This window comes from Schistocerca cancellata, unplaced genomic scaffold (assembly GCF_023864275.1).
Source record: "Schistocerca cancellata isolate TAMUIC-IGC-003103 unplaced genomic scaffold, iqSchCanc2.1 HiC_scaffold_808, whole genome shotgun sequence".
Taxonomy (NCBI): Eukaryota; Metazoa; Arthropoda; class Insecta; order Orthoptera; family Acrididae; genus Schistocerca; species Schistocerca cancellata.
The window spans coordinates 443,279-465,528 of record NW_026046819.1 but is presented as its reverse complement, the minus strand read 5'-3'; the positions used below and the strand labels follow the sequence as shown (position 1 = coordinate 465,528).

At 45.0% G+C, this 22,250-nt stretch overlaps 1 protein-coding gene across 1 annotated transcript; it reads right to left on the bottom strand.

Annotated features, from left to right (window-relative positions):
* Nucleotides 1–3,162: 3,162 nt before the first annotated feature.
* Nucleotides 3,163–21,354, bottom strand: LOC126143482 (uncharacterized). The gene is made up of 3 exons (XM_049915403.1): nucleotides 21,351–21,354; nucleotides 12,797–13,312; nucleotides 3,163–3,296 (listed from the first exon to the last, which is right to left on the bottom strand). Exons 1-2 carry the CDS (start codon nucleotides 21,352–21,354, stop codon nucleotides 12,888–12,890), a joined length of 429 nt encoding a protein of 142 aa, XP_049771360.1. The 3' UTR covers nucleotides 3,163–3,296; nucleotides 12,797–12,887.
* Between the last annotated feature and the right edge of the window lie 896 nt (nucleotides 21,355–22,250).

Genomic DNA, 22,250 nt, shown 5'->3' with positions numbered 1-22,250 from the left:
GACAAACTGGATGGAACATTCAATGAGTAGGGGGTGCCAGCTGAAAGATACACTGGAATGTCTCATCTGTGGGAGGAGACTGAGTGGAAGGATGAGATACAAGGTGACAGAGAAGTAAAGGGAAGTGGAAATTCAGGACCTGATGGGGATGGTAGGACACTGGAGAGCATGGAGAATTACCACATGAAACCCTGATTTTGGGCAGAATGATTATGATGAGTTTTTAGCTAATTTAAGTAAAAACAGATACAGCTAAATTTAGTAGATATGTGCAACCCTACATGAGAAAGCAATGAAACTACTGGGCTACCAGGAAACATACTCTTCAGGCATCAATAAAGGTGTATTTCACAGCACAGATAGAATATGGAAAATCACTGGCAAACACTGTATGTTCGGAATACGCACAAACACACACACGCACACAGCATTGCCAAACACAGACGAGTGTCTCGTCTCGTGCTTACCTGGATTCTGCTGCCGACTTGTGAAGCAGCCGACTCACTTAGAGCTCGTCTTGGGTCTCACTGGACACTGCATCAGCCCGGCTCTGCATGGCCGTCACCTGGTGAGTGTGAGCCTTTATGAGGGCACTGGCGGCCTGCCTGAGGCGAGGGCGGCTGTGCCAGAACGAGTGCCGACTTGTGAAGCAGCCGACTCACTTAGAGCTCGTCTCGGGTCTCACTGGACACTGCATCAGCCCGGCTCTGCATGACTGTCACCAGGTGAGTGTGAGCCTTTATGAGGGCACTGGCGGCCTGCCTGAGGCGGGGGCGGCTGTGCCAGAACGAGTGCCGACTTGTGAAGCAGCCGACTCACTTAGAGCTCGTCTCGGGTCTCACTGGACACTGCATCAGCCCGGCTCTGCATGGCCGTCACCTGGTGAGTGTGAGCCTTTATGAGGGCACTGGCGGCCTGCCTGAGGCGGGGGCGGCTGTGCCAGAACGAGTGCCGACTTGTGAAGCAGCCGACTCACTTAGAGCTCGTCTCGGGTCTCACTGGACACTGCATCAGCCCGGCTCTGCATGACTGTCACCAGGTGAGTGTGAGCCTTTATGAGGGCACTGACGGCCTGCCTGAGGCGGGGACGGCTGTGCCAGAACGAGTGCGGCCACCGTGTTCTCCACGACAAGCCGAGCTGCGGGCTCGCGTTCACTGGGACGTCAGGCTGGACACGCCACACTCGCTGGCAGCAGCCAGAAGCTGAGAGGCTGTGCTGGGGAGCTGGGGATCTGCAGGGTACAGCGGTGGGCCAGCAGCTGCCTCAGCAATGGACGCTCCACGTCAGAGAGGCTGATCGTGCCACCACCAGCCTCCAGGGGGTCACGTCGGAACGTGGCATCGGACGCAGAACTCCTGGCCACAGGAAGAGCCTCGTGTCCACCAGCCACACGTGATCCACTGCCAGCGTCACCCGCATATGGGAGGGCGCCCATATTTGTGGTCTCCTGAACTTTCTTCACTGCTGCCTCCGAGGTCGATTCTGGAACAAAGCGCTGCCTTTATATAGCACCCACAATAGACACATGAAGTACAGCATTTCATAAAATTTGCCCATCACAGTTGAATTAAAGCACAAAGGTAACCTTCCTGTGTCTAACTGATGTCACAGGTGACTAGGTGTAAACCTTCAGTGCGCCACCTGGGGTGGCTGAGCGGTTCTAGGCGCTACAGTCTGGAACCGCGCGACTGCTACGAATCCTACCTCGGGCATGTGTGTGTGTGATGTCCTTACGTTAGTTAGGTTTTAGTACTTCTAAGTTCTAGGGGACTGATGACATCAGAAGTTAAGTTCCATAGTGCTCAGAGCCATTTTTTTATTGCAGTGCCCTCATTGTGCACATGTCCTCAGAATGGGTGGAGACTGTCTCATGAGCATCAGAACTATAACATCTGACACAGGATAACACAGATATCCAGATGATTGGCACATATTGAGATAGGATAAGTTTTTATTAGGCAAGTAAGAGCAATATATAGCTCAGAAGTACGATTACTGAAGACTTCGGATGCCATCGGGAGGTGAAAACTGACACTGCTATATCTGAGAAGGCATTCAATAAAAAGAAGACATTATTATGTGCCAAATGGGATAAAGCTCTGAGGAAAAGACTTGCCAAGTGTGTACGCCAGAGTGTAGCACTCGATGGAGTGGAAATATGGATAGTGGCCCAAGAGAATGAGAAAACATTAGAAGCTTTTGAGATGTGGAGGAGAAGTGAGAGGATAAGCTGACGAAAGACTAAGTAACAGAAAGAGTGATGGGAGAGGAGAGGACTGAAGCAGGTCATAAGAGAAAGGAAGACTAACTGGATGAGACATTTGATGCGAAGAGAATGTCCACAAACAAACAGTTTGGAAGGTCTCGTTCGTGGGAACATATTGAGTGGAAGGATTAGATACAACATGATAGATACGAAGCGGAAAAGTAGTGCACGTGAAGGAGATGGCAGGAGACAGGAGAGCATGGAGAATTACCACATGAAAACGTGTCTTTGGGCAGAACGCTGATGATAATGAGTTTTGTAGCTAATTTGTTAATAAACACAGATTAATCTAGAGATCTGTTCAGTTTGACACGAGAAAGCAATGAAAGCACAGTGGTCAACCAGGAGATGTTTTTTGAGGCATCAATAAAGGTGTATTTCGCAGCACAGGCACAGTATGGAAACTCAGCAACAAACAGTAAAATATAAAATACGCACACAGACACACACACGCACGCGGACACACAGCATTGCCAAACACAGACAAGTGTCTCGTCGTTACCTGGAGTCTGCTGGCGACTCGTGGAGCTGCCGACTCACTCTGACGGCGTCTTTGGGCTCACCGAGCACTGCACCAGCCCAGCTTTACGTGGCCGTCACCTGGCGTGTGTGAGGCTTTGTGTGCACGTGCGTGGCCTGCCTGAGGCTGGGGCAGCTGTGTCACTCTGCCAGAACAGCTGTGGCCGGCTGAGCTGCCAGCTGCTGCTCACACCGGGTCTTCGGCCTCGACACGCCGCACTTGCTGGCTGACAGGCCGTGCTGGGCAGCTGGAGTGACTGCACAGTGCTGGGGCGCACCAGCAGCAGCTGCCTCAGCACCGCACTCTCCAGTCTGACCGCGCCACCGCCGGACTCTGGAGTGACGTGTCGGAACCAGGCATGCGACCGCGGCTCCCGGCCTCCGTCAGCCACGCGTCGACGACTGGCAGCGGAGCGCCACCGCGGCGCCGTCACCCGCCCCTAGGGGGCCGCCCGCCCCCACACTTGTGGTCCCCCTGAACTTCCTTCGTGGCCGGTCTCGTGTTCGTTTCTGAAACAATGTATTTGCTTTACATATCATCCTCAATAGTAGAGATGGGCAAACTGAAACACGTAACTGTTTCGAAACAAATCGAACAGTACAAGATAATGTTTCGATACGCTGTTTCGAAACAGTGAAACAGTTTGTGATTTGTAATTTAATAAACCTACACATTTTATCATCTTGAATGTCTACTGTATAAGTATGTCCATATAAACACAAATGATCTGCGAGAGCGCTAATCATATCGCAGAAAGTATGAAACTATCACTTAGGCGTCTTGGCAGTTTCGTATTTCCTGCAGCAAATGCGCTGCTTTCGTGTCGTGTGACTTTCATACTTTTCAATTCGCTGAGGACAGCCATAGCCGAAGACAGAAGACCAACCACGAACAGAATTGGAGGTGGGAGCAAACTCCAGAAACAGCAGATATGCTACTGGGATTCCCACATTCCGTTAGTATGGGTAATATACCCATCCTGATAATTTCCATGCACACAAAGGGAACCATTGTGGATAATAGGCACAGTGACTGTAGACTTACAAATAATGTCAAATAATTCGAATAAATAACAAAATATAACAGAAAAAGTTTTGTCTTTCAAGGTGTTTCCAACCGTTACTATAAATTCACCATGCTTCCCAACCCTTCCCGTTCACCATTACACTATCGGTGATATGTCAGACAGATTGCTTGCACTTATACCTACATCAAATTTGTCTATATGTCTAATAACTGTCACTCTACCCCTTTTTTTATTCAAACTGTTGTAGGCTTACTTGCGTTTCTTAATATGATTACTGTACATGAACAGAGAAGCGTATGTTATAAAAAAGTGTAATTTAACTGAATGACTTTCACATATTTATTATTTTCAATGTGAATAGTATGCGTTGTTTTATTGATTGGTTAGTGTTTATAAAGCAGATGTACGCCATTTCGGAATAGGACAGTCAGCTAGAAACGAAGCTTTATTTTCGGATATCTTAAGCTTCATGCTATTGCTTGTCAAAAAGATTTCGACACTCTTGAAAGTGTTTCACGAAGTGGTGTGTTGTGTTTCGGTACCTGTGCCGAGCCCGAATCACGTCCGACACAGAGCGGAATGAAACATCACTGTTTCGATACAATTAGCCGGTCCAAGCACAGGTGGACTGAAACAGCCTTATTTTGAAACAACGATACAGTTTGTGTCTGGCTCGAGATCGAATCTGGTCCGGTTATCCGAGACAGGGGCGCAATGAAACACCACTGTTTCGAAACAGTGAACCACAGCCGTTCCCAAACACTGAAACAGTTCCACATATCGAAACGTAGAAACAGTGGCCAAGTCTACTCAATAGTTATATGAGGCACAGGCGCACAGAGCATTTCATAAAATTCGTCCATCGAAGGTGAATTACAACAGAAAGGTATCCTCGCTGTGTCCGACTGATGCCACAGCTGTAAACCCTCAATACAGTTTTTGAAGTTGCCTATTTAGCAGCAGTGCCCTCACCTTGCACGTCCTCAGAGGGGCCAGAGACTTCATTTGTTTAATTTCTATCTACATCTACATCTACATTTATACTACGCAAGCCACCCAACGGTGTGTGGCGGAGGGCACATTACGTGCCACTACCATTACCTCCCTTTCCTGTTCCAGTCGCGTACGGTTCGCAGGAAGAACGACTGCCGGAAAGCCTCCGTCCGCGCTAGAATTTCTCTACTTTTACATTCGTGATCTCCTCGGGAGGTATAAGTAGGGGGAAGCAATATATTCCATAGCTCATCCAGAAACGCACCCTCTCGAAACCTAGACACCAAGCTACACAGCGATGCAGAGTCTGCCACTCGAGTTTGCTAAACATCTCCGTAATGCTATCACGCTTACCAAATAACCCTGTGACGAAACGCGCCGCTCTTCTTTGGATCTTCTCCATGTCCTCTGTCAACCCGACCTGGTACGGATCCCACACTGACGGGCAATACTCGAGTATAGGTCGAACGAGTGTTTTGTAAGCCACCTCCTTTGTTGATGGACTACATTTTCTAAGGACTTTCCCAATGAATCTCAACCTGGTACCTGCCCTACCAACAATTAATTTTATATGATCATTCCACTTCAAATCGTTCCGCACGCACACTCCCAGATATTTTACAGAAGTAACTGCTACCAGTGTTTGTTCCGCTATCACATAATCGTACAATAAAGGATCCTTCTTTCTATGTATTCGCAATACGTTACATTTGTCTATGTTAAGGGTCAGTTGCCACTCCCTGCACCACGTGCCTATCCGCTGCAGATCTTCCTGCATTTCGCTACAATTTTCTATTGTTGTAACTTCTCTGTATACTACGGCATCATCCGCGAAAAGCCGCATGGAACTTCCGACACTATCTACTGCAGATCTTCCTGCATTTCGCCGCAATTTTCTAATGCTGCAACTTCTCTGCATACTACATACTACATACTACAGCATCATCCGCGAAATCCGCATGGAACTTTCGACAGTATCTACTAGGTCATTTATATATATTGTGAAAAGAAATGGTCCCATAACACTCCCCTGTGGCACGCCAGAGGTTACTTTAACGTCTGTAGACGTCTCTCCATTGATAACAACATGCTGTGTTCTGTTTGCTGAAAACTCTTCAATCCAGCGACACAGCTGGTCTGATATTCCGTAGGCTCTCGCTTTGTTTATCAGGCGACAGTGCGGAACTGTATCGAACGCCTTCCGGAAGTCAAGGAAAATGGCATCTATCCGGGGGCCTGTATCTAAATCCCACTAACAAATAAAGCGAGTTGGGTCTCACACCATCGCTGTTTCCGGAATCCATGTTGATTCTTACAGACTAGATTCTGGGCTTCGAGAAACGATATGATACGCGAACAAAAAAAACAGTGCAGTCTCTCGATCATGAAGTCATTCCGGATGGAGATCCGTCACAATGCTTAAAAAACCACAAACAACTATAGCCTCATTCCACTCAACTACTTACCATCTTTACATTTGCACATACTGCGGCAAACTACGATATTTTACGACTGGAGACTGTATTGCTTTGCTCTTGACAAGTAGTTGTGTATATTACAATGCTCTCACAGTCAACTGACCATCTGATACTAGTGCCTGTATTGCCTCAGTATGACATCTTTCATCAACCAAAATGTCACAGTGAGACTGAGCCTCCTTATCAACACACTTGACAAATGCCTTTACAACGACATCCTACCGTGTTACCACAAAATGTACAGAAGATGGCATCCATCTGACTAACGTACGTGCTGTCAACTAGGAGCTGTTGGTACTGGTCTCACGTTACCACAGCGCCAGTGACGGTACGGACAAGAGGATAGTTTCAACTGACTTCATTCCTGCATTACCTGGCTCTACACATCCTCTGTTCCACCTCGTGCAGCACGGGTATGTGTTCATTTATTGACATTCAGTACAGTCATTGTCAACATACACTCTTGGCTAAGCTACTAAGTAAGTGATATCCCTGGATTTCACAGGTATCACGTACTACTACTGGGCAGGTGGCAATGACTGCTGTGAACTGATGTGTACTCACCAACTGCAAAATCTTAACAACCATCTAAAAGCAACACCTTAACAAAAATAGACGACTGTGGCTCAGATGGTTCAAATGGCTCTGAGCACTATGGGACTCAACTGCTGAGGTCATTAGTCCCCTAGAACTTAGAACTAGTTAAACCTAACATCACAAACATCCATGCCCAAGGCAGGATTCGAACCTGCGACCGTAGCGGTTTGCGGTTCCAGACTGCAGCGCCTTTAACCGCACGGCCACTTCGGCCAGCTAGACGACTGTATACAGCCAAAAATATGTTCTTAGAATGAGCTCTCAGTACTGTTCATGGCATTATGGGCATATCTGCTGTAGTCCATGAAATTAATTTCTTGTTTAATATTAGCATCTGTATTTATAAAACACAGTGTGTACTTTTGTTCTTTGCTTTCAGAGAGCTAAAATTCTCTTGTTAGCAGTTCTGTTATTGTAATGTATCACATTCATTCAAAGTTCATTGTTAAATACATTTTTTCTATGAATTAAAAAAGTTATAAAACCATCACTAATTTATGTGATTGCTACCACTTACTGCAGCAGTCAGCTCTAACCACCAAAACGCAAAAAAATCTTCACCCCTCCAAAATGAGACTGCAGTGGCCCCACAGAAATAAAACAACACCAGTACTAGAGAAACGTCTCTCAGCCACTTCATGCAAACTTCTCGCTCATCTCCATTAGTCTACTGTTTCGATGCAAAGTATTGAAAATGACATAAACATAAATATATTCATATTAACTACGAATTTATTACATTGTCCTAAGTTTTTCACACTCTCAGTTCGCTGTTACGTAATTTACAGTAGAGCAAAAAAGGTTTTTTATATGCAGGTGTGTATCAGTTGCCATGTACACGAAGTCCCCTGAGGTGGGGTGGGGATTTATACTTAACAACCACCTCAGTCATCCAGTTCGTTCACTCCTTCCCTTGTGGTGCTCCCTGCAAGTGAGGTAGGAGGCTGCTACAATAAGCCCGCAGTACTGAGGGGAATAAAGGGGCTCATACGCTACACACGTGACATTAGTCTGATATGACTTAACATTAGCTTTCTGTCACATTTCAGACGGCTGCACTGCTCACATGTTGCAAGACGACGTCTTGAAATCAAATCCACAGCCATTCAAAGCTAATGTACGAAGGCAAGGCTCGTGGCAATGTGTTTGACAATGCAGCATTAGTGGCAGACCAACTGAGAGAAAGTCTGGAATACATTTCACATAAATTTCCTCAGCATGTTATAGTCTTAGGTGCAGATTTCAATTTACGGGATATAGACTGGGACACAGATGTTTAGGACGGGTGGTAGGGACAGAGCATCGAGTGACATTATGCTGAGTGCACAATCCGAAAATTACCTCGAGCAATTAAACAGAGAACCGACTTGTGGAGATAACATCTTGGACCAACTGATAACAAACAGACCCGAACTTTTCGACTCTGTAACCGCAGAACAGGGAATCAGTGATCATAAGGCCGTTGCTGCATCCCTGAATATGCAAGTAAACAGGAATTTAAAAAAAGAGAGGAAGGTTTATCAAGAGTAATAGGAGGCAGATTTCAGACTACCTAACAGATCAAAACGAAAATTTCTGTTCCGACACTGAAAATGTTGAGTGTTTATGGAAAAAGTTCAAGGCAATCGTAAAATGCGTTTTAGTCAGGTACGTGCCCAATAAAACTGTTAGAGACGGGAAAAACCCACCGTCGTTCAACAACAAAGTTAGGAAACCACTTCGAAAGCAAAGAGAGCTTCACTGCAAGTTTAAACGCAGCCAAAACCTCTCATACAAACACAAGCTAAACGATGTCAAAGTTAGCGTAAGGAGGGCTATGCGTGAAGCGTTCAGTGAATTCGAAAATAAAATTCTATGTACCGACTTGACAGAAAATCCTAGCAAGTTCTGGTCTTACGTTAAATCAGTAAGTGGCTCGAAACAGCATATCCAGACACTCCGGGATGATGATGGCATTGAAACAGAGGATGACACGCGTAAAGCTGAAATACTAAACACCTTTTTCCAAAGCTGTTTCACAGAGGAAGACCGCACTGCAGTTCCGTCTCTAAATCCTCGCACGAACAAAAAAATGGCTCACATCGAAATAAATGTCCAAGGAATAGAAAAGCAACTGGAATCACTCGACAGAGGAAAGTCCACTGGACCTGACGGGATACCAATTCGATTCTACACAGAGTACGTGAAAGAACTTGCCCCCCTTCTAACAGCTGTGTACCGCAAGTCTCTAGAGGAACGGAAGGTTCCAAACGATTGGGAAAGAGCACAGGTAGTCCCAGTCTTCAAGAAGGGTCGTCGAGCAGATGCGCAATACTGTAGGCCTATATCTCTGAGATCGATCTGTTGTAGAATTTTAGAACATGTTTCTTTGCTCGCGTATCATGTCGTTTCTGGAAACGCAGAATCTACTCTGTAGGAATCAACATGGATTCCGGAAACAGCGATCGTGTGAGACCCAACTCGCTTTATTTGTTCATGAGACCCAGAAAATATTAGATACAGGCCCCCAGGTAGACGCTAATTTCCTTGACTTCCGGAAGGCGTTCTATACAGTTCCGCACTGTCGCCTGATAAACAAAGTAAGAGCCTACGGAATATCAGACCAGCTGTGTGGCTGGATTGAAGAGTTTTCAGCAAACAGAACACAGCATGTTGTTCTCAATGGAGAGACGTCTACAGACGTTAAAGTAACCTCTGGCGTGCCACAGGGGAGTGTTATGGGACCATTGCTTTTCACAATATATATAAATGACATAGTAGATAGTGTCGGAAGTTCTATGCGGCTTTTCGAGGATGATGGTGTAGTATACAGAGAAGTTACAACAATAGAAAATTGCAGCGAAATGCAGGAAGATCTGCAGCGGATAGGCAGTTGGTGCAGGGAGTGGCAACTGAGCCTTAACATAGACAAATGTAACGTATTGCGAATACATAGAAAGAAGGATCCTTTATTGTGCGATTATATGATAGGGGAACAAACACTGACAGTAGTTACTTCTGTAAAATATCTGGGAGTATGCGTGCGGAACGATTTGAAGTCGGATGAGCATATAAAATTAATTGTTGGTAAGGCGGGTACCAGGTTGAGATTCATTGAGAGAGTCCTTAGAAAATGTAGTCCATCAACAAAGGAGGTGGCTTACAAAACACTCGTTCGACCTATACTCGAGTATTGGTCGTCAGTGTGGGATCCGTACCAGGTCGGGTTGACAGAGGAGATAGAGAAGATCCAAAGAAGAGGGGCGCGTTTCGTCACAGGGTTATTTGGTAAGCGTGACAGCGTTACGGAGATGTTTAGCAAACTCGAGTGGCAGACTCTGCAAGAGAGGCGCTCTGCATAGCGGTGTAGCTCGCTGTCCAGGTTTCGAGAGGGTGCGTTTCTGGATGAGGTATCGAGTACATTGCTTCCCCCTACTTGTAGCTCCCGAGGAGATTACAAATGTAGTTGTCGTTATGCAGCTAGAAGATTATCTCGTGTTTCTCATTACTCGATTCATATTCACACATTTCACGAATCACCGTTTCCATTACGTGACACTCCCAGATGATTGCAGCAGATTAATTACGTCAGTCTCTACACATTTCCGCAACCGTTACTTCCACAGGTCCGTCACCGGTGACAGCGATCTGCTTACCGACTCACCCGTTGTCCACTGGGTGTGAACCGTCACCCGAGAGAAAGACACACCGATTAAAAGAGAACCGAGGCGCGATGCTCTTACAATCCATCCCAGCAGTGACAGACGCTAAGATGCACGCTTACAGTATCAAAACCCAAACTGTCCGAACTCGCAAGTGACGTGCCGTTTCTGCTCTGTTATCCCACACCTCCCAGTTATTTGTCAGCCTCAGTCAGGAACAACATTCATGTAATGCAGTAAGCAGTTCTTTGACTGGGTATCTGTGTGGGTGACTGTCTGGAGGTGACAATATGTGTCTCGTGAGCATCACACGATAACATCTGACACAGGGTAGCACAGATTTCTATAGGACAAGTTTTTACTAGGCAAGTGAGAATATTACACTTCTCGGAAGTACGAATGCAGGAGATTTCATATCCCATCAGGAGCTGAACATTCACATTACTATCACAAAGGAGGCATTCAATAGAAAGATGAAATTATTATGTGGCTAACTGGATAAAAGTCTGAGGACAAGACTTGGCAAGTGTTTCCTCTGGAGTGTAGCACACTAAAGAGCAGAAACGTGAACAATGACACAAGAGGATGAGAAAAGGCTAGAACCTCTCGAGATAGTAATGTGGAGGAGAATGGAGAGGATAAGCTAATGGAAAGACTAAATAACAAAACAGTGTTGGAAAGTGTTGTCGAGAGGAGAAGACAGCTGCTGGTTATAAGACAAAGGAGGAACAACTGGATGGAACATTAGATGTGAAGGGAGTGCCTACCGGCAGACGCTTTGGGATGTCTCCTTCGTGGGAGGAGATTGAGTGGAAGAATGAGATGCAATATGGTATAGACAACGTAAAGGGAAGTGGAAATTTGTGGACCTGAAGTGGATGGCAGGGGACAGGGGAGCTTGGAGAGCTACCATGTCAAAACCTGTCTTTGGGCAGATCACTGATAATGATAATTTTCCTTTAATTTACGTCTACGGTCACAATCGTTTCTGGTTAACAGATTTCCTGTTTCGGTCCTTAATGACCATCATCAGATCTGCAGCAAAAATGGGAAAAATATAAATACACTCGCAAACTGTATACAGCTTAAGAACAATACATAGAGCATATTGAAAAGTAGTACTGACAAAATTTACATTTGTGCACTTTAAATATGAAGAGGCATACCTGTCTCATAAAAACAAAGTCCTAATGCACTGCAGCCATAGTGGCGTAGTCAACTGTTAAATGCGGAATCAGCACCAGCATCGTCAAATACATATAAATCACATCACATGCACGAGTCAAGTTGTCAGTAAAACTACTGTTTAAAACAAGCTGCCGCGCAGTAGCCACAAGATGTTTGTGTAGTAAGTTGACCAGATGTCGCTAATGTCAGTATACACTAGTTTTCAATAATTAATTGGAACAGCGAAAATAAAAGGGGGATACAATAGTTAAAGTCTGTAATAAGCTTATGAAGTATAAAGATCTTACGGTAATAAAAAGCCATAAAAAGAAGAACACAACAAAAGTAATATTGTCAAAAAGATGAAGAGTTAAAAAGCAGTGGTTGACATTCGCTCTAGTGCCAATATTCTAGACAATGACATAAATATTAAACACCTTCATATTGCACCGGGTAATATTAAACAACATAAAACAAATCGCTAAAGGAGCCACAAATGAAAGGAGAGACATCTTGTGGCTACTGCACGGCAGCTTGTTTTAAACAGTAGTTTTACTGACAACGTGACTCGTGCGTGTGATGTGATTTATATGTATTTGACGATGCTGGTGCTGATTCCGCATTTAACAGTTGACTACGCCACTATGGCTGCAGTGCATTAGGACTTTGTTTTTATGAGACAGGTATCCCTCTTCATATTTAAAGTGCACAAATGTAAATTTTGTCAGTACTACTTTTCAATATGCTCTATGTATCGTTCTTAAGCTGTATACAGTTTGCGAGTGTATTTATGTTTTTCCCATTTTTGCTGCAGACCTGATGATGGTCATTAAAGACCGAAACCGGTAATCTGTTAACCAGAAAAGATTGTGACCGTAGATGTAAATTAAAGGAAACTTATTACATACACGGGTCACTGTGTTTTTTCGCGACGATGTCGCAGCCTGTGAAACTGATAATGACGATTTCTTAGCTGATTTAAAAGCTAACCGGCACGGATCAGTTTAGAGACACTCGGTGTTTGGAAAACACACACACACACACACACACACACACACACACAGCTAGGATTGCCGAAACAGATGAGTGTCTTTTCTTGTACTTACCTGGACTCTGCTGGCAACTCGTGCTGAGCACATTTTTCAGGTTGCCGACCACGGCGTCTGCGGCCCCACCGAGCGAAGCGTCGCCCCAGCCCTACGCGGCCGTCACCTGGTGCTGCGGGCCCTTATGTGGGCTGGGCCGGGCAGGGCCAGCCTGCCAGAGCACCTGCCTGCGCTCAGCTGGGACACCGTCTGCTGCTCGCGCCGGGTCTTCACGCTCGACACAGCACGCTTGCTGCCAGCAGCGACCAGCCGAGCGACGGTGCTGGGCCCCTCGAAGGCCTGCCTCGGAACCCCACCCTCCTGACGTGGGCACCACTGGACTCCACGACGCGGTGCTGGCTCCCGACACGCGTCGCCCACGCGTCGCCCACGCGTCGCCCACGCGTCGCCCACGCGTCGCCCACGCGTCGCCCAATACCAGCGTCACGGCGGCGCCGTCAGCCACGCCTAGGAGGGCGCCGAGGTCGACACGCGTCGTCACCTGCACTTCCTCCGTGGCTGCCGTCGTGGTCGACTCTGAAACGAGGCGTTGCCTTTACGCAGCACCCACTCTAGTTATACGAGGTTCGGACGGACCTCCGTCGAGCAGCATTTCATAAAATTTGGCCGTCACAATTGAAGTACAACGCCAAGGTATCGATGCTGTATACCCAACTGAGGCCACAATTGTAGACCTTCAAACACAGTCCTCCAAGCTGCCCGTTTCGTTGCAGTGCATTCATCGTGCACAGCGTCGAAACGGGTGGAGACTTTATTTCTTTCATTTCTAAATAGAGTGTATTCACTTGATCGTGAAGGCCTTTAGGATAGAGATCCTGCACAAGTAACACGTGTATATTTTACACAGAGTACCCGAAGGAACTTGCCCCCCTTCTTGCAGCGGTCTACCGTAGCTCTCTAGAAGAGCGTAGCGTTCCAAAGGACTGGAAAAGGGCACAGATCATCCTCGTTCTCAAGAAGGGACGTCGAACAGATGTGCAGAACTATAGACCTATATCTCTATAGTCGATCAGTTGTACAACTTTGGAACACGTATTATGTTCGAGTATAATGACTTTTCTGAAAACTAGAAATCTACTCTGTAGGAATCAGCATGGGTTTCGAAAAAGACGATCGTGTGAAACCCAGCTCGCGCTGTTCGTCCACGAGACTCAGAGGGCCATAGACACGGGTTCCCAGGTAGATACCGTGTTTCTTGACATCCGCAAGGCGTTCGATACAGTTCCCCACAGTCGTTTAATGAACAAAGTAAGAGCACATGGACTATCAGACCAATTGTGTGATTGGATTGAAGAGTTCCTAGATAACAGAACGCAGCATGTCATTCTCAATGGAGAGAAGTCTTCCGAAGTAAGAGTGATTTCAGGTGTGCCGCAGGGGAGTGTCGTAGGACCGTTGCTGTTCACAATATACATAAATGACCTTGTGGATGACATCGGAAGTTCACTGAGGCTTTTTGCGGATGATGCTGTGGTATATCGAGAGGTTGTAACAGTGGAAAATTGTACTAAAATGCAGGAGGATCTGCAGCGAATTGACGCATGCTGCAGGGAATGGCAATTGAATCTCAGTGTAGACAAGTGTAATGTGCTGCGAATACATACAAAGAAAGATCCCTTATCATTTACCTACAATATAGCAGGTCATCTGCTGGAAGCACTTAATTCCATAAATTTATCTGGGAGTACGCATTAGGAGTGATTTAAAATGGAATGATCATATAAAGTTGATCGTCGGTAAAGCAGATGCCAGACAGATTCATTGGAAGAATCCTAAGGAAATGCGATCCGAAAACAAAGGAAGTAGGTTACAGTACGCTTGTTCGCCCACTGCTCCAATACTGCTCAGCAGTGTGGGATCCGTACCAGATAGGGTTGATAGAAGAGATAGAGAAGATCCAACGGAGAGCAGCGCGCTTCGTTACAGGATCATTTCGTAATCGCGAAAGCGTTACGGAGATGATAGATAAACTCCAGTGGAAGACTCTGCAGGAGAGACGCTCAGTACCTCGGTACGGGCTTTCGTTGAAGTTTCGAGAACATACCTTCACCGAGGAGTCGAGCAGTATATTGCTCCCTCGTACGTATATCTCGCGAAGAGACCGTGAGGATAAAATCAGAGAGATTAGAGACCACACAGAGGCATACCGACATCCCTTCTTTCCACGAACAATACGAGACTGGAATAGCAGGGAGAACCGATAGAGGTACTCAACGTACCCTCCGCCACACGCCGTCAGGTGGCTTCCGGAGTATGGATGTAGATGTAGATGTAGATGGAGTTATTTCTATTGTCAAACCACAATTTATGAAACATGTTTATATTTTATTAATAGGATTAAGTAGGAATAATTAATATTTATCATGTTGGAAATAATTGTGGTAGCAGGGAATGTCTGCACCAAAGTATTGTTTGCAAGAGAGACCACACATTGATATAATTTTAAGAAGGGCGGGAGAGACCGCGTATGGATACATTTTAAAAAAAGAGCGGTTCAAAATGGCTCTGAGCACTATGCAACTTAACGTCTGAGGTCATCAGTCGCCTAGAACTTTGAACTACTTAAACCTAACTAACGTAAGGACATCACACACATCCATGCCCGAGGCACGATTCGAACCTGCGACCGTAGCGGTCGCTCGGCTCCAGACTGTAGCGCCTAGAACCGCACGGCCACTGCGGCCGGCGAAAAGAGTGGGCAAGACCGCGCATCGATACATCTTGTAATGGCAGCAGGGATGGTCTGCACCAGAAAGCATTGTTGGCGGGAGAGACCGCACTTTGGCGCTCGTAGGAAGTCAGTGGTAAGCGAGAAGTGAAGCGAGTCGGTGGCAGGTCTGAAGCGAGAGGTTGAGAGGAGCGGTGTGCCTGCCAGCCACCAGCTGTGATTTGCAAGAGATTATAAACGGATGTACAGGGGCATCAGCTAACTGTTATCGCAAGAGGAACTAATATTATTGAATTATTTTTTTGAGAAACCCACGACTACTGAAGGTATGTTTGCGGATTGCTAGTTGTAAGATTATTGTAAAAAATAAGTCCCATTTGAACGTTTGTAAAATTATTTCATTCAGAATATAATTAATTTTTGCCAGCAATATTGCATTACTGATTATAATCGATCCCAAAAACCATCAACCTAAAACTTTGCAAAATTTTATTGTTGTCAAGAAAAAGTTCAACTATGAATTACGTAACTTCAGTCAAATTAATTAAACAATAACGTCAGCTTTGGTAATAAATACAGCCACTTATTATGACAGCCCACCATCAGCTAATAGAGTATAGTAAAACAGAGTAAGTACATTCATGTCGCAGTTTGATGTAGCAGTCAGATGGCGGTCCAGTAGCAACAAAGAAGGTGAGGAACAGTTTTGGGTTATTGCAGGTAACGACTGAGGGCCACGACGACGACACATTCTATGTTTCGTCGAAATAATCAGAAAGTAACTTTTAATAAGCAGCAATTACATTTGTACGCGAAGATTGAGAAAGAGAATTAATTTCAAAGGGAAGATTTCATTTGCTATTATTAAGCAAGAGATAAAAATCCTAACCACCCAATGAACCATGGACCTTGCCGTTGGTAGGGAGGCTTGCGTGCCTCAGCGATACAGATAGCCGTACCGTAGGTGCAACCACAACGGAGGGGTATCTGTTGAGAGGCCAGACAAACGTGTGGTTCCTGAAGAGGGGCAACAGCCTTTTCAGTAGTTGAAAGGGCAACAGTCTGGGTGATTCACTGATCTGGCCTTGTAACACTAACCAAAACGGCCTTGCTGTGCTGGTACTGCGAACGGCTGAAAGCAAGGGGAAACTACGGCCGTAATTTTTCCCGAGGGCATGCAGCTTTACTGTATAGTTAAATGATGATGGCGTCCTCTTGGGTAAAATATTCCGGAGGTAAAATAGTCCCCCATTCGGATCTCCGGGCGGGGACTACTCAAGAGAACGTTGTTATCAGGAGAAAGAAAACTGGCGTTCTACGGATCGGAGCGTGGAATGTCAGATCCCTTAATCGGGCAGGTAGGTTAGAAAATTTAAAAAGGGGAATGGATAGGTTGAAGTTAGATATAGTGGGAATTAGTGAAGTTCGGTGGCAGGAGGAACAAGACTTTTGGTCAGGTGAATAAAGGGTTATAAACACAAAATCAAATAGGGGTAATGCAGGAGTAGGCTTAATAATGAATAGGAAAATAGGAATGCGGGTAAGCTACTACAAACAGCATAGTGAACGCGTTGTTGTGGCCAAGATAGACACGAAGCCCACTCCTACGACAGTAGTACAAGTCTATATGCCAACTAGCTCTGCAGGTGATGAAGAAATTGAAGAAATGTATGATGAAATAAAAGAAATTATTCAGATAGTGAAGGGAGACGAAACTTTAATAGTCATGAGTGACTGGAATTCGGTAGTAGGAAAAGGGAGAGAAGGAAACGTAGTAGGTGAATATGGATTGGGGGTAAGAAATGAAAGAGGAAGCCGCCTGGTAGAATTTTGCGCAGAGCATAACTTAATCATAGCTAACACTTGGTTCAAGAATCATCAAAGAAGGTTGTATACATGGAAGCACCCTGGAGATACTAAAAGGTATCAGATAGATAATGTAATGGTAAGACAGAGATTTAGGAACCAGGTTTTAAATTGTAAGACGTTTCCAGGGGCAGATGTAGACTCTGACCACAATCTATTGGTTATGACCTGTAGATTAAAACTGAAGAAACTGCAAAAAGGTGGGAATTTAAGGAGATGGCAGCTGGATAAACTGACTAAACCAGAGGTTGTACAGAGTTTCACGGAGAGCATAAGGGAACAATTGACAGGAATGGGGGAAAGAAATACAGTAGAAGAAGAATGGATAGCTTTGAGGGATGAAGTAGTGAAGACAGCAGAGGATGAAGTTGGCAAAAAGACGAGGGCTAATAGAAATCCATGGGTGACAGAAGAAATATTGAATTTAATTGACGAAGCTTTCGAAATGTGGTGCCACAGAAGAATTCTGAAGATTATATGAGTAGATCACATAACTAATGAGGAGGTACTGAATAGGATTGGGGAGAAGAGGGATCCGTTGGTTGTACATGTTCTGAGGCATCAAGGGATCACCAATTTAGTATTGGAGGGCAGCGTGGAGGGTAAAAATCGTAGAGGGAGACCAAGAGATGAATACACTAAGCAGATTCAGAAGGATGTAGGCTGCAGTAGGTACTGGGAGATGAAGCAGCTTGCACAGGATAGAGTAGCATGGAGAGCTGCATCAAACCAGACTCAGGACTGAAGACCACAACAAGAACAACAAAAATCCTAAGGGAAGGTTTCATAGGTTATTGTAGAAGGGAAGGTTGCGTAACAAAAAAAGAGATGTAGAGGAGACGGGAAGGTTCACACAATACTTAAAAAGGTCACAAATAACTATACATCATTTCACTGAACAACTTACCCACCTTACTTTTCCACATGCTGAGGCAAAGTACGATACTTCATGAATGTGAACTGTATTGCTTTGCTCTTAATAACTAGTTGTATATGTTACAATGCAGAAGTTGCTTCACATAGTCAACTGACCGATGTCTGAACTGCCTCACTGTTGCATGTTATGTCAGGAAGTGCCACTGTCAGACTGTAGCTCCTCATTGAGAGTCTTTACGAGTGCCAATACATCAATGTCCTACCATATGTGGCATAAAATTTTGAGGAAGTAATAGAGAAGATGACACCCATCTGACTAATGTATGTGCTGTCAGTTACGAACTGTTGGAACTGCACTCACAGTACCACAGCATCAGTGATGATACTGATAATAGAATAATTTTAGATGACTTTATTTCTACATTACAAGATCGAATTCTGGCTCCTCATATTCCCTGTTCCACTTCATATAGCAAGGGTATGTCTTCAGTTGTTGACGTTCAATACAGTCACTGTCAACGTATGCTCTTGAGTAAGCTACACTACTGGCCATTTAAATTGTTACACCAAGAAGAAATGCAGATGATAAACGGGTATTCATTGGACAAATATATTATACTAGAACTGACATGTGATTACATTTTAAAACAGTTTGGGTGCATAGATCCTGAGAAATCAGTACCCAGAACAACCACCTCTGTCCCTAATAACGGCCTTGATACGCCTAGGCATTGAGTCAAACAGAGCTTGGATGGCGTGTACAGGTACAGCTGCCCGTGCAGCTTCAACACGATACCACAGTTCATCAAGAGTAGTGACTGGCCTACGGTGACGAGCCAATTGCTCGGCCACCATTGACCAACGTTTTCAATTGGTGAGAGATCTGGAGAATGTGCTGGCCAGGGCAGCAGTCGAACATTTTCTTAATCCAGAAAGGCCCATACAGGACCTGCAACATGCGGTCGTGCATTATCCTGCTGAAATGTATGGTTTCGCAGGGATCGAATGAAGGGTAGAGCCACTGGTCGCAACACATCTGAAATGCCAGGTGATACGCCAGTATGGCGATGACGAAAACACGCTTCAAATGTTCGTTCACCGCGATGTCGCCAAACACGGATGCGACCATCGTGATGCAGTAAGCAAAACCGGCATTAATCTGAAAAAATGACGTTTTGCCATTCGTGCACCCAGATTCGTCATCGAGTACCATCGCAGGCGCTCCTGCCTGTGATGCAGAGCCAAGGGTAAACGCAGCCACGGTCTCCGAGCTGATAGTCCGTGCTGCTGCAAACGTCGTCGAACTGTTCGTGCAGATGGTTGTCGTCTTGCAAACGTCTCCATCTGTTGACTCAGGGATCGAGACGTGGCTGCACGATCCGTTACAGCCGTGCGGATAAGATGCCTGTCATCTCGACTGCTAGTGATACGAGGCCGTCGGGATCCAGCACGGCGTTCCGTATTACCCTCCTGAACCCACCGATTCCGTATTCTGCTAACAGTCATTGGATCTCGAGCAACGCGAGCAGCAATGTCGCGATACGATAAACCGCAATCGCGATAGGCTACAATCCGACCTTTATCAAAGTCCGAAACGTGATGGTACGCATTTGTCCTCCTTACACGAGGCATCACAACAACGCATCGCCAGGTAACGCCGGTCAACTGTTGTTTGTGTATGAGAAATCGGTTGGAAACTTTCGTCATGTCAGCACGTTGTAGGTGTCGCCACCGGCGCCAACCTTGTATGAATCATTTGCATGTCACAGCATCTTCTTCCTGTCGGTTAAATTTCGCGTCTGTAGCACGTCATCTTCGTGGTGAAGCAATTTCAATGGCCAGTAGTGTCGTAAGTAACTGATATTCCTACACTTGACAGGTGTACCGATGGTTCTGGGCAGATGGCAAGTAGCGCTGCGAACTGACGCATATTCACCAACTCCAAACTTTTAATGATCACCTAAAAGTAACTCCTACACAAAAAACAGCCAACTTATAGAGCCAAAAATATATTGATAGAATGACCTCATAGTACTATTCAGTGCATTATGAATGTATCTGGTCAAGTCCATGACATTAGTTTCATGTTTAATATTGGCATCTGTATTTGTGACACTGAGTATTTACTTTAGTTCTTTGCTCTCAGAGTTCTCAAATCTCTGTGGTTAGCAGTTCTGTTATTGCAGTGTATCGCATTTACCCAAAGTTCATTGCTAATACATATTTTTTTCTAAAATTATTACAAATCCATCACTAATTTAGATGATTGTCACCACATTACCCAGCTCTCACCAGCTTCCACAAAAAGGCAAAATGTTGTTACCACTCCAAAATGAGTCAACAGTAGTCCCTACATAAATAAAACGTCAGTGCTTGAGATATGTGAGTCAACCACTTCATACTAACTTTGCCTCATCTCCATCAGCCTACTGTTTCGATGCAAAGTACTGAAAATGGCACGCACATAAATACTGGTATAAATTAGGCATTTATTACATCATGCTTTCGATATCCTCAGTTTGCTGTTATGTTATTTACAATAGAGTAAAAAAAACCTGCAGTAACAAAGCTTGTTGTGTGCAGGATTGGGTCAGTCGCCATGTAAGCAAAGCCTTCTGAGATGGAGTGGGGATTTATATTTAAACACCAAATTGCGTAACTCCACTCATCCCAGTTCGTTCACTCCTTCCCTTGTAGTGCCCACTGCAAGCAAGCTAGGACGTGGCTGCAGTAAGCGTGCAGTTCTGAGGGGAATAAAGGGGTCAACACACGTCACATTAGTCTGATATGACTTAACGTTAATATTCTGTCACGTTTCCCGCGGCTACACTGTTCAAACGTTGCGTCACAATGTCTTGAGGTCATATCCACAGCCATTCACTAATATGTACCAAGCAAGGCTCATGGCAATGTGTTTGACAATGTAATACTCATTATGCAGCTATAAGATCCATGTGTGGATTATGTAACGTATCTGATGACTCATATTCACACATTTCACGAATCACCGTTTCCATTACCTGATGCACCCTGACGATTGCAGCGCATTAATTACCTCAGTTTTTACCACAGTTTCTACATATCCTCGCGACTGTTACTTCCATGGATCCATCATGTATGACAGCCAACTGCTTACCGACTCACCCATGGTCTACCTGGTGTCAACCGTTAACTGAGAAAAACGCAACAAACAAACGAGAACCTCGTCGCACTGCTCTTACAATCGATCTCAGCGATGATAGACGCTTAGATGCATCCTTACAGGATCGAAACCATGTAGTGTTTCCTTTTCCTCGTGGTTCTTCCGTGAAAAATATAAAATAGAAAATCTGATTGGGTTTTGAATTTTGGTGGTTTCAGTAACGGATAAGGCGGACTCCGTATTACTGATTGATAGAGTGCTGTAATTTGACCGTGCATGGCAGACCGGGTCGGCAACACTACAAAAAGCGACTGTACGGAAATAGCATCAGAAACTAATTGAAATTTACCTTATAATCTTGTTAGATACGCAGTATTAATTACAATATAGTCTTCATGGCTGTCCTCCTAATTTTTCTTGCAGGACGACCCGTCTTTCACTTTTCTCCGTCTGTTGAAAACTTCTTCAAGTTGTCACTGTCATGATGAATTTACAAATTTGGCGATAACCACCTCGAATCACTGTTGAAACAACCTCGGTTTGTAATATAATTTTAATTTCCACCCAAAAGCACATTCAACACATCGCCGAAAAATACATGTCTTTCGTATGAAGACAAGAGAGACAGAGTGTGTAATCAATTAGTTGTTAAAAACAAAAACCTACGCAAAAGTAAAAAGACGAACAAAATTATTTATAAAAACCGGTCGCTGGCGCAGCGCTCTTCTGCGTGCGCGATCGTAAATTATATCTTTGTATTGGCGGAGGCGCGGAAGTCAAAGTACCATTACAGCCAAAACAGTCCGAACTCGCAAGTGACGTGCCGTTTCTGTTCCGTTATCTCAGACATCTCACTGATTTGTGAGCCATAATCAAGAACGACATTCCTATAATGCAGGAAG